Source organism: Asterias rubens, chromosome 11 (genome assembly GCF_902459465.1).
Source record: "Asterias rubens chromosome 11, eAstRub1.3, whole genome shotgun sequence".
Taxonomy (NCBI): domain Eukaryota; kingdom Metazoa; phylum Echinodermata; class Asteroidea; order Forcipulatida; family Asteriidae; genus Asterias; species Asterias rubens.
This window is the reverse complement of record NC_047072.1, coordinates 11,977,584-11,990,581: the sequence shown is the minus strand read 5'-3', so window position 1 is coordinate 11,990,581 and position 12,998 is coordinate 11,977,584. Positions and strand designations below refer to the sequence as shown.

The window sequence follows — 12,998 nt, the reverse complement described above, 5'->3', positions numbered from 1 at the left end:
TTTTACAATGATTTGGGTGGCACAATATTATGGTTCTCGGGTTTGCTCAGCTAGAGGTTGCTATACAAAAAATTGTCCCGAACCATGTGACGCAGTATCTGTCTCTAATGTCTGAGTAATTCATATTTTAAGTAATAAACCGATTTAAGTTGTATGTTGCAAACTTGGTTGTGATCCCTGGCTATACAGCAGTCACATGTTCAATGGCTTCTGACTGGCACCCCCAAACATAATATTATGAAGACTGCCGCCATATGGCTAGATAGCTCAGTTGGCAGAGCATTGGCCGTAAGTCAGGAGCAAAGATTCTAGAGAGCCGAAGGCACAAGATGCGGAACTGGAGCTTTATCTATTGTTTGAACGTGAAATACACATAAGCGCCATTTCAGCAAGTGAACGATTTGTTTCCCATTGATACGAATGGTCATTGGGGATTGTCCTACTAATCTGCACTGATCTATTGTTGTATCAAAAGAGTTACTTGCCGAAATGGCGGCCAGGTGGGATTTCAAATTTCAGCCAGAGTTCCGTATCTTGCGCCTTCGGTGCTCTATAATCTTTGATCTGGGGGCTGTAGTCAATTTGTGTTTGTTCAACCCCAAAGATTTCAAACTTACACAGTCGGTTGTGACTGAGCAAGTCAATTTACCTGCAAACATTACTTGATATCACTCGTATTGTATTTCTTGAGTGAAATATACTGTGAGTTTAACTGTAAATAACACAAACAAGCTGTTAATTTTGAGATTTCATTGGTTTAATCACCATATATGAAATTAATAATTAAAGGTTGTAATCTTTATGATCGGTAAAAGCATTCAAACTTTATCAAACAATTTCAAGATAATAGGTGGCCATAGGAAAGTGAACCTACTTTTGTTCTACTTCATCAGCTGTTTTTATTTGAAGTAGTAGAGGAATCTTTAAGCTTCCTGGACTTGATTTCCCAAAGACCTAAGCCTGATCTTGGGATGTGTAACTATTGCTATTAAGCAAAGTGTGACATCACAATACAAAAAGTTACGGCGGTATTTGTTTGAAGACAAATCATAGTGCTTTGTGAAAATCAAGCCCTTGCCTTTCAATGTCAGATAAATCCATAAAAATAAATCCATAAAAATAAACCAAAACTTTCGGACGTGGTTTGTAAGAACAACAGCTACAAGTTTGCCTGACCTCGCGCTAAGAGTGGGTGGGGGTAAGAGCTCTGGACCAAATCCCATCAAAATCATACGGCACAATAAGATGATTATGTGAGGATCCGGGACGGTCGGGTAAATATGTTACAAAATTTGTAATGATAAGAGTAAAGCCCGGTACATACTTCATGCGAATGCGAAGCGAATTTGACGTCGCAACCCTCCTTTCGCAGCGATCTTCACAAGTGAGTTGAGCAGAGTTGAATTGCTGCGAATTATTCATTACAAATTTGTGCGTCAACATTCGCTTCGCAATCCAATCGCAGGAAGTATGAACCAAGCTTAAGGAATGAAGCAGTTTTAATTAAAAAGCTAAATTTCGGTCAACTCGATACTAACAGTAAGTTGTAAAAAATGTATATTTTACCCCTAAAGAATAAGTACGAAATATGAGACAAAACACTAAAAATTTGACAATTAAAAAAAAGAAAACAAAAAACCAAGCACCTAATATAAAACGTAAGGATACCTTCAGCATAATATACAACTTTTGAAAAAATATACAGCAATTACCAGGGAGGGGAAGTTCCCAACTTCAAAGAGCTACTTAATTACTAGCTAGTTTTTGTGCTATAGGTATGCTATTCTTCTGGTGCTTACTGTAACTAAAGACAAATCCATGGCGAACGCGCAAGCTGGCTGCCAATTGTCTTGCTAACCTAGGAAATATGCATACACAATTTTTTCCGTTAAAGTTAGCAGCAACATTTGCCTATTGTTAAGTAACGCTATAAATTAGGCCCCTGATATATGATGATACACAATGCCCCTGATTAGAGCTACACGTAACTGACCTTCTTTTTTTTTAACCGCATGAGGGCGCTTTTTAAAGGCCAACTTCCTTGCATCACAACAGTTTCATCTCATTTTGCTGAAACTTTCATCTTTGAGAGGGCAAGGCCACTTTTCATTTTGCTAAGGGCACTTTCACTGGAAAATCTGAAAGTCTGTGGGATACTTTTGGAGTGGCACCAATGCCAGCCAAGACGAGGGGCAAAGGAAGCCAGGGAAAATGAGGTCGGGGTCTCTGTGACCTTTGTGTAAATCCAGGCCCGTTTAAAGAAGACTTGCATCGACCTTTATGACATGCGGAATGTGTTGCTTAAGGAATGAAATGAAAAAGAAAGTTGTGTTTTTATATGCCGAGGGAAAATATGAGAATTATTTAAGCTTCAAAAACTCTTCCAGGATTTCATCCTCCACGGCTAGTTCAAACTTTGCGAAGTCCTGCAACAAAAACAATAACAACAAAGGGTTTCATAAGTACAAAGGTTATAAACAAGTTTAACTTTCGGAGCAGCCAAGGGGCTTTGGCGGAGAGACCAGCTTCATTTTTTTTGTATAACTACAAAATGTGTGGATCAATTCTGCAAACATCACTCTTTCATAGAAGTGATTTCTGGGTGGGTAATCTCAGAGGTTGACATTTTGTGTGGAATGGCAGATTTAGACTATTATGGACCCATATAATGTGCACACACAAAATCCTACTGTGTGCGCAAAAACCTGATCCTTTGATTTTGAATACCATGTAATCTCCACATGTGTAAATTTTCAGAATGCTTCAATCTTTAGTATGTGGGTCCAGCCGTCAATTTCACCAAACTCTTCCTAACTTGGGATGGACTTACAAGTAGGACGAGTTCAGTTCCGTATCCAAAGACGATAGGACACATTGAACCCATCCTAAGTTAAGACGGGTTACTCGTCCTAACTCGAAATAGGACTAATCCTAGGGTTTCGTGAAATCGGCTGCAGTGAACGTCTGTTCATTTGTTCAGACCAGTGGAACAAGAATTGTGCCCCCAAACACAGTTATTTAATAGGAATACAATCTGCCTTTGATCGTGCCCAGCCATCGATTTCACCAAACTCTTCCTAATCTAGGATTAAAGGAACACGTTGCCTTGGAGCGGTCGAGTTGGTCTTTGAAAGATGATGTAAAAGTAGAATACAATGATCTACACAAATATGCCTCGAAATTGCGTGGTTTTCTTTTTACCTCGTCCAATAATACGGTCGGCCATTTATGGGGGTCAAAATTTTGACTCCCATAAATGGCCGACCGTGATAGTTCGCGACGTAAAAAGGAAACCGTGTAATTTTGAATGATACTTGTGTGGATCATTATAGTCTACTTTTAAAACATCTTTCTAACGATATACACTTAATAACAAACGGTTTCAAACGCTTTTTATAGACCAACTCGTCCGATCCAAGGCAACGTGGTCCTTTAATCTTAGGACTTAGGACGAGTTAATTTTGGTACATCCAAAGGCGTAGGACGCATTGAACCCAGTCCAAGTTAGGACAAGTTACTCGTCCTAACTCGAGATAGGATTAATCCTATTAATCCAAGATGGATTTGTGCGAGTAACCAACTTCTGCAAAACTACATTTTTCTTTGCTAAGCAGTTTTCTTTTTAAGCTCTTAGCTTTATTAAACTTGGCCAATGAGGCAATCGGTTGGTCGCAATCCGGTTACCAACATCTTTATTCCACATACTGCATCTCTTTGGAACCCCGTGCCTGCTGCATGTTTCCCTCCATCCTACAATCTAGACTTTTTAAAGAGGAATATTAATTCCTACCTTCGGCTCCCTTGAGTTCTTTTCACATTAAATAATTTGTCTTCTTGTAGCCCCAAAACTAAGAGTGGCTTTTAGCCTTTTACAGGCAAACATGCACACACAAAAAAAGTAAAAAATTAAAGTCAAATAACTTACTCCACAATATTGGTCACCGTTGGTGATCTGCGGGGGCAGGGCTTTGGGATCCTTACAAATATCTCTCATCCTTGCTTTGTCATCTTCGCTCGAAGAGATGTCAACTTCTTCAAACTCAAATTTTTTGCTGGATAAAATCATATTAATCCTCTGCTGTTGCTTTTTGATCTACAAAATAGATTTCAGAATAGAAATAGAAGAACAGCAAATTAGACTCACTAGATGTACATTTATTATACAAGTAGGTGTTAAAGTCACCTGGAAGTGGTATTTTTTCAAAATAAAGCTTTTGTCACTAATATATGTGTTTTGATGAGTGGAATGTGAATAAACAGTTAACTAAGGTTTTAAAAAATCAGTTCTTATGTTATTTACAAATTTAAGAGTAGACCCCGACCCGAGAGGGCGCTGTTCGTGACGTCAATCGAGGCAGACTTTGCCTGTAATGCGTAGAGTAAACACAATTGCCAAGTACATGTACGGACCAAGTCGTGAGTTTGTAAGTTTAAAAAAAAATGCCGACCAGGTGTATTGCTGCTGAATGCAGAAAAACACTTTTTGAAATGTACCAACTCACGACTTGGACGTACATGTACTTTGCACGTGTGTTTACTATACGCATTTCAGGCAAAGTCTGCCTCGATTGACGGCACAAAAGGGGTAGGCGGAGTCAGCCCCCCAAACAACTTTATATACTTTTTAAACATATAAATCGTGACAAACAATTACTAAAAAAATTGTTTTATTGTTCGTAAGTATATACTCTTATGTTTGAAAGAAAGAAAAAATCTATTTCCAGGTGACTTTAAAGAATTCCACATGAGAAGTGTTTAGTTCAACCATTTTTTGTTAGGTAACAAAAGACCAACTACAATTTTTAAGATATGACACTTATTGTGTGGATATAAGTTATAAGCCTTGAAAACTGCACCTTAAAGGCACTCTGGACACTATACGCCTCTCTTAATATTTATGCATGAGGTACGTCACAATGCTAACCCAAAACGAGGCGATGAGCGCAGCCACTGCAAGTGATGGGGGACTTGCGCCCATAGTCTCATTTTGGGTAAGAAGTCGACTTCATGCATACAAATTAAGAGAGGCGTATTGTTGCCCATCTCACTATGCAGGCTGCATTGGTCAATCAAGACACTATATTTACCATATAGGCCCTCCCCTGCTGATATTAGCGTTAATGTCAACTTGACCCAAAAGTGCCTCAACTTATCCAACTCTCCCCTTAATATGCCCCGCCCATTTTTGGAAACAAACTATGTATCCTGCCACCACTTTTTCATTCATTATGAAAAAGATTAGATCTTATTTACTTAATTTTTTTTATGAGATCTTCCTTTTAATAAATTAGTAAAAATTTGTGAAAAAGTAGTGGCAGGATACGGAAATCTTTACAAATAATGCTTGGGTTTTGGGTACTCCTAGAACTATTTCGGAGCCGACCGCTATCGTCTCCCGCTACGGGAGACGATAGCGGACGAAACCGGAGTAGGTGTATGGCTACTTTTTTAATGTGTAATTTTTAATAACAAAAAGGAATATCTCATAATTGTGAGTAAATTAGACATTATTTCATTTCAGACATCCTAACAAATGAAAAAGTGATGGCAGGATAACAAAACTGTTCCACTCCTAGAAAGTAGGACTATATGACTATATGACTAATGAGAGAGTAGGCCCCTATGACTATGAATATGATGACCATGATGACTATATGACTGAAAACACATGACACCAGGATACATTTAAAATCATGACTCAAGCAAACTCAAATACGACCAGAAACAATGTTTGGAAAAGTTTCCGTATGGCGCCACCACTTTTTCATTTGATATGAAATAATACATATAGTATCTAATTTACCTCAATGAGATATCCTTTTTTGTAAAAATTTGTGAAAAAGTGGTGGCGCCATACGGAATGTTATCCCAATGTTTTTATTTTGGGGTAAACTGCACTGTGGAAAATGTGCACGTACACACAACCCGACAAGACAACAACAGACCGAACACCACCAAGACTGAGTCAGTGCGCTTTGCCCTCCTTCATTCTTGGCATTGGTTTTATTTTTTGTTCACTCTATTCTAGTCTAGCACTTCAATTAAACGGTAAAACCTACATCCACGTTTGACGAAACCGTCGAAACGTACACTGTGATACCCATGGTGGCGTTACAAATGTGACTCTTTGAAGAAATGAAGGCAAAATGTTAGTAATTCTTGACTGCAGCTCAATTCAACTTCCGGAATCCACACACCACACCTACAAAAAGCTGGACTAGTTGAGCGTGAAGTGAAAAACGACCGTGCCCCAAACTGCTGCAACAAAACAACCACTATTTGACCTATAGACTTGATATGGTAATTTATTTTTGAGGTCACTGGCTGACCTCGATGATGGGCGCTTCCATTCCCCAGTGGGTAAATTGTTGTTGGGCTAAGGAATTTGTGCATTGAACCTATTATTATTTTTTGGTTTTACCCTTTTATGTGTGAAATATAAGCACTGTGTGCTTTCCCAAGTTCTGTGCAAAAAAACAAAGGAATTTTTTCTTCTTCTTCATTAAATTAAATTGATTTATTCTTGTAATAAATGTTGTTGAAACTCTCCTCAAAGTCATGTATGAAGAACCAACAGAAATCATCTGTGAATTTACCAATACTTTTTTGATCGATTGATGCTAATTGAAATCCAAGATCCTCAATCACATTAGACTATGGTCAAGAAAATAAGGGAACAGCCGCCCCCCCCCCCACCCCCACCAAAAAAAATAAATAAATAAATTTTTGTGTAAACAAAATCAGGGTAAATTCTGGGGTCAACAAGTCACAGTACATAAATAAGCATTCACGGCACAATCTGGTACTTAATTTCTTAATTTTGAACATATTTAATGTCATTTTAATCAATAAATTCATGCATTCGTGATTGCAAATTCTATTTCTATGCTCTAAAAAAGGCAAATAAAATATCACTCACTTCTACTTCAACTTAAATTATTTATTTTTCCCCTAGCCCAAAACAAGCACTAAACAAGTTAACAAAATCAAGCAAATTTTCAAATGAAGCAAAACAGTTTGGAAGGACTTTTACGAAAAAGTTTTTGAAACAAATATAAATTTTGCCTTCTACCTTTCTCTCTCTATCAAAAGGGGGTTTGAGTGTTTGAGATTGCACACTATTAGTTTCAGCAACAATAAATAAATGAGCACTATGAAAGAATAACATTTAAACATACTGAATACCACTATTTGTTTTGTTTTTTTAACACAAAACACAATGTCCACAGATTTTAAAGGAACACGTTGCCTTGGCTCGGTCGAGTTGGTCCTTGAAAAGCATTTGTAACCGTTTGTTTTAAAATGCATTTGGTTAGAAAGATGTTTTAAAAGTAGAATACAATGATCCACACAAATTTGCCTCGAAATTGCTTGGATTTCCTTTTACTTTGGGAACTAACACAGTCGGCCATTTATGGAAAGAAAAAAATTTGACTCCAATAAATGGCCGACTAAGTCGACGAACGAAGTAAAAGGAAACCACGCAATTTCGAATGATACTTGTGTGGATCATTATATTCTACTTTTAAAATATCTTTCTAATCATATGCATTTTATAACAAACGGTTACAAATGTTTTTTTAAAGACCAACTCGACCGATCCAAAGCAACGTGTTCCTTTAACAAGCGAACGGTTCCAGTAACCAAAGGTATTCTTTGACTTTAAATAAAATCAACAAGCAAAAACAATTGTCCACAAAGACACAAACGTCTGAAATTATATTTGCATAATTCAGAGTACTGATTAAGAGCTTTACATACAAGGCTTCCTAAAAATCTGACATATATAATATTATTAAATACTATTTGACTAGAAAACTAATTTACAATATTGCTATAAACATTTCTACAATTCCATGATTTCTTATAAATAGGGTGTAGCTGCTGTGAATACTTTATATCCTAGACCCGAGACCCATAACTTAAATTATTTCATTGATTTGTTTTCTTTTTCTAAATCCACCAATCCCAATTTTTGTTTGAATAGTGAATGGTTTCATAAACAATCTATGCACTGAAGAACAAAATAATGCCTGAAATGACCCAGCTATTTTAAATAAAAGGTCTCCAACATTAGTCCAAGAAGTTTGAATACACTTAGAATTGCAGTCACAGCCTTTGGCAACAAATTTAGACATTTTGAAAACAAACGATAAAACTAACATTTTGGGTGAATAAATTATTACCTAAATGTATAACTTGAATGTGAAAAACATGATTGCAAATATTTCTTTGTAATTATGCTAGTTTAATGCACACACAGTTGCTTAGCACAGAAAAATGCTGTTAAGTAGAACTGGTAACCATCCAAAGTTCAATGCAACCTGTATGGTTTATGACTGGTTTCCACTTAGTTTCTGTTTAGCAAACAAGTCCGGTACTTAAAAGCTCTATGATTCTGTTGAACTTGGGGAAAAAAACTTGCTTGCATACATCTGATAAGAAGTTGTTTTGTTTCGCTCGATGAATACAACAAGCCAACTACACAAAAATAGCATGTAAATTACACATGATTAAAAGCCTAATAAATAATTTGAGTAGTATCTAACTGTGCAGAAAACTGCGAACAACCCCTAAGGCAAATGGAGTAGTCCAGCCTTTTTGTGTAAAAATATACAGCAATTAATTCCTCATTAACAATCATGCAGCAGCCATTGTAACTGTCCCTTTAAACCATTGCTTTTGCTATGAGATTCAAAGTGAGGCTTGGGGTCAAAAACATAGTCTGGTTCCAACATGTATGTGACCAAACTGCATAATTACACTGTGTGAACACAGTGGATCTTTCTATTGAAAGGGCAAGTTTTTGCCTACCAAAGTTGGAAAACTATGTGAAGCCATACATGCCAAAATGTGTCAGCAAATGTGTATTTCATGGATAATGAGGAGCTGTGACGTGGGTGGTCCACAGTGGATTTAGATTGTAGTGTCACTCACTCTGCCTCTAGTTAGAATGCATCTTACTCTCTTTATGCTCAGCAGTGTTTATGAAAAAAGAGATTCTGCTAATCGCCACTCCATAAGCAGAAAATGTCTGCTCACAGGCTTTGTGAAATTGGGCCGTGGCTGGAAGTATATATCTCAATAAATAAAGTAAAATTATGTTACTTGATAATGCTGGGTTTTTTTTGTTAACCCTTAAAGTTCGATTGGCAAGAAGCATTTCAGAAGGTTTTTCCTACAAAATAATACATTTTAAGGTGTCTCAACACCTTAACTGTTGGACTTCTGACAAGATTGGTATGTTAGGCCCAAGCATCCACGATTGGTTTGGTCCAGTAGCACTCCGCACTATTGCTAAAAAATGGAAGTTCAGAACCCAGATCTTAGACAACATGCAAAATTCCACAAACATACATGCTCGCAGACGTCCAAGCTTTATTCTTACTCGTTTGGCAGACAGTAATAACAATTATGGAAGTGGCTTTGTGTATATAGCGCTCATATAACTGTCACTCAGTCACGCTGAAGGCGTTTCAACATACAGCATTTTCCTGCAAGGTATTGTGGAGCTACATTTTTGAAGTATACCTTCTCCCATCCATCCAAAGAACCATGTAATGTAGTTTAAAAGGTGCTGTGGCACAATATGCAGCCAATCGGACTAGGAACACCAGGGCAAACCCCTTCTCTTTTCGATAAATAATAATAAACAGTTCTTAAATAGCGCATAATACAAAATAAAGTCTCTAAGCGCTTCTGTGATTGAAGAGATGGGTTTTAAGTCGTGATTTAAATTGTTCTAGTGTGGCACAGTCTTTGAGATTGTTGGGAAGAGAGTTCCATAGTCTAGGTGAAGCATATTGGAAGGAACGTTGACCGTAGAACTTCGTGTGAACTGGAGCTGCTATGAGAAGACCTTTTGAACTGGAACGAAGTGTTCGCGGAGGGTGGTAGTGTTGAATTAAATCCTGGAGATAGTCTGGTGCTGATCCGTTTTTGCATTTGTAGGTGAGTGCACTGTATAAAGTGCAGTTTTTTGTGTGTGACTATACTACTGCTGTCATGCCAGCCCAATGCCATGTGGTGATCACGTGAGTTCTCAAATTTGTGTCCGACATCTGTGTTTTGAGCAAAAGTGACGTCATTAGAGCAGAGTGCTATGAACCAAAATGGAACAAAAGCAACAGATGAATTTTGGGAAGATTCTGAGCTGTTAGAGTTGGGTTAGTAAGAAATTCCTTTAGAAGGATGACGGTTTTTCATTCCCGATGCCGAAGAAACGACTCTACAGCTTGAGGAATTCATCCAGTGTCTCATTCTCGACAGCAGCATCAAAGGCATCAAAGTCCTACAAAAATGAAAACAAGACAAAAAAAATATGAAATTATTAACTGATTAATAAGAAAATGATCTTGGTCAAATTTCATGGCTCCGCTTACCCCTGAATTCTGTGTTTTTTATACGATCACCATTCTTCGCTAACTGCACTAGACTAAAAAAGAAGCTAATTGCACTCAGATAACCACATCTAAAAGTAATATAATGTACAAAAGATATTCGCCACTTTGGAACTTAGGATCCATATTTCTTTTTTTCTTTTTTTTACTATGCAAGTTGCCCAAAACAAGGCTAAATGCCACTCTAGGTTAAGGGCTACAAGGAAGAAAACAAAGACCCGTATGCAGAAACTCAGTGGAGCTGAAGGTAGGAATTAGGAGTTGACATTCCTCTCAGATCATAGGATTAAGGGAAACATGCACCAGGCAAGGAGTTCCACAGAGATGCACTACGAGGGAAAAAGCTACTGGAGTAGCTCTTTGTTCTACATCTCGGCACAGCCACAGTATATACTATAAGGATATTTGCTTCTTCCATGTTCCATTGTCCATGCTTTACTAGGTGTTCCCAAAGATGACAACATTTCTGATGGAATATTTTTCAGTTCAGCAGTGCCAACTGTTTACCTAATGAGCTTTCAGAGGCAAACACAGTTAAATTAATTTTAATGTAATTTAAAATTTCCTTAAGAGTTCGCCTTACCCCACAATGAACATCGTCGTTGAAGATTTGAGGCGGCAAGGCTTTAGGGTTGTTCAACAATTCTCTCATCTTGTGCTTTGCCTCTTGGTTTGTGGCTATGTCAATCTTTTCCAGATCATACCCTTTGGAAGACAGAACAAAATCAATCTTCCGTTGATTTTTCTCCATCTGCATCAGACGAGGAAAAGATGTGGTTACAATCTTTCAAAACTATCCGAGATACTGTGTCAGCTGCAAAGCTCTGAACCTCTATTCAGACAGCATGCATCAAAATAGCCCAGGTTGGACTCCTCTGTTGCATACAAGTGCAGTGGCACTGACTAACGTCCTACCAGGGCTAGCATCAAAACAACAGCCTGGGGCCAATTTCATAGAGCTGCTTAAGCAAAAAAACTTGCTTAAGCACGAAAATAGCTTGCTTGTTTTCAAATGTTACTGGCCAAAATCTCAGGCCATACACATTGCTTGTGGCTGGTATTTAGCTGTTGTTCACTTAGCATAACAATTGAGTGGAGTCTTGGCCGGTAATCTGATTTTACTAAGCAAGGATTTTGTTGCTTAAGCAACTCTATGAAATTGAGCCCTGTTCACTGCCTTGCCACTTGAAACGCTCCAAAAGAAATTTTTCGGAATCAAAGAACATGCGCAAAGAACACACTATGTATGACTATGACTAGTGATCAGTTTGCAAACCAGAAAAGCTAAATATTTGACAGATTTTCCATCAGTATTACTTACGCTTTTTAACATAAATAAAAGGGCATTTATAAATGGGAATAAATAGTATTTCCCCAGTCATTAAAACCTTACATGGTTGCAGCATGCAGCAATGAGCCGCAACTGCCGGTTTTAAACGAATGTTCAAGACAGAGTCAGTACTCTCAGTCTTATTCCCTTATAATTAATATCAATTAGTGTAATACATACATTTAACATGTCATCACACCCATTTCACAGAAAATAGATAAGCACACAACAAAATTATGCTTGTAAACATTTACAAAACAAAATTATGCTTCAGCCAATATTGACCATTTCTCATTTTAAAATCAGAATACCTAGACAGACAGTCATTCCACATCAGTCACATAACAATGTGGCTGGAGTGGACTGTCTGTCAATGTCATCTACATCTGTGCTTGCCCTGACCTGAATCTGTCCCTGAATCTGATTACTGATAATTTTTGCTTCGCAAAAAATTTAATTAAGCAATATTTTCTGCTTAACTAAAGCAGCCCGGAACAGCCGTTTAAAATTTTGAACACTGATCGTTAAAACATGGATGGAGGTAGAACTACAGGTTAAACAAAATGAAAAAAATGCAATGACAGTCTGCATTTATCTGACCGCCTGTCTCCGTTACATGTGTGCAGTTGCAATGATGGATGCACTGGGGAAAAAAACTGACTGCATGCAATGCAACGGAGAGGAGAGACCGATGGTTGAGAGCTCCCCGTCGTTTGCATCGTCGTCACTTTTCACATGAGAGGGAATAGAAAACAATATTAGAAACACTGTTCGCGTAAAATCAACAACGAACCTACCTCTAACGTCGATGTAATGGTGGAGAAATAGAATTTGATAACCATGATTGCGTATCAAAATGCACACTTTCGGAGCAGAATCAACGAGAAATCTGCCAAATACCTTTGCTATTTGGACTATTTTTGTAAAATCTCCGCACACCAAATCTTTGACAGCGCACTTTGTCCGGATTCCTCAGCTGCAGCCCGAAGAGGGCGCTCTTTTGCAGCCACGCGCCACGCCCACTCGCCTGCACAACATCCTAAAGCTTCTTAGCAATTTTTAAGATGATAAGCAAAATATGACTGGGGCACCAACTGCAACAATGTCAACTTTAAGGAACTTTGGCTGGTATCAGTTTCTGCTGCGCAATTTTTTTCTGTGCTTAGCAAACTTAAAGGCTTACAGTCACAGGCTCTGGGGCCCCTTGGCTGCTTGTGGCTACCTGCGACTAGAAAAACACCCGAAGCGCATGCACGTAACTTCAGAGG

At 38.0% G+C, this 12,998-nt stretch overlaps 2 protein-coding genes across 2 annotated transcripts; both read right to left on the bottom strand.

Annotated features, from left to right (window-relative positions):
- Window positions 1–1,435: 1,435 nt before the first annotated feature.
- On the bottom strand, window positions 1,436–6,271 carry LOC117296410 (SH3 domain-binding glutamic acid-rich-like protein 3). The gene is made up of 3 exons (XM_033779315.1): window positions 6,060–6,271; window positions 3,926–4,093; window positions 1,436–2,426 (listed from the first exon to the last, which is right to left on the bottom strand). Exons 1-3 carry the CDS (start codon window positions 6,102–6,104, stop codon window positions 2,361–2,363), a joined length of 279 nt encoding a protein of 92 aa, XP_033635206.1. The 5' UTR covers window positions 6,105–6,271; the 3' UTR covers window positions 1,436–2,360.
- Window positions 6,272–9,711: 3,440 nt separating this feature from the next.
- On the bottom strand, window positions 9,712–12,700 carry LOC117296411 (SH3 domain-binding glutamic acid-rich-like protein 3). The gene is made up of 3 exons (XM_033779316.1): window positions 12,528–12,700; window positions 10,984–11,151; window positions 9,712–10,291 (listed from the first exon to the last, which is right to left on the bottom strand). The coding sequence occupies exons 1-3, from the start codon at window positions 12,570–12,572 to the stop codon at window positions 10,229–10,231; spliced, it is 276 nt and encodes a 91-aa protein (XP_033635207.1). The 5' UTR covers window positions 12,573–12,700; the 3' UTR covers window positions 9,712–10,228.
- Between the last annotated feature and the right edge of the window lie 298 nt (window positions 12,701–12,998).

Coding starts and splice junctions, on each gene's coding strand:
- LOC117296410 (XM_033779315.1), bottom strand. CDS start 6,104: ATGGGTATCACAGTGTACGTTTCGACGGTTTCGTCAAACGTGGAT. Junction 4,094..6,059: donor CGGTTTCGTCAAACGTGGAT/GTAGGTTTTACC, acceptor TCTATTTTGTAG/ATCAAAAAGCAACAGCAGAG. Junction 2,427..3,925: donor ACGGTGACCAATATTGTGGA/GTAAGTTATTTG, acceptor TTTTTGTTGCAG/GACTTCGCAAAGTTTGAACT.
- LOC117296411 (XM_033779316.1), bottom strand. CDS start 12,572: ATGGTTATCAAATTCTATTTCTCCACCATTACATCGACGTTAGAG. Junction 11,152..12,527: donor CCATTACATCGACGTTAGAG/GTAGGTTCGTTG, acceptor CGTCTGATGCAG/ATGGAGAAAAATCAACGGAA. Junction 10,292..10,983: donor ACGACGATGTTCATTGTGGG/GTAAGGCGAACT, acceptor TCATTTTTGTAG/GACTTTGATGCCTTTGATGC.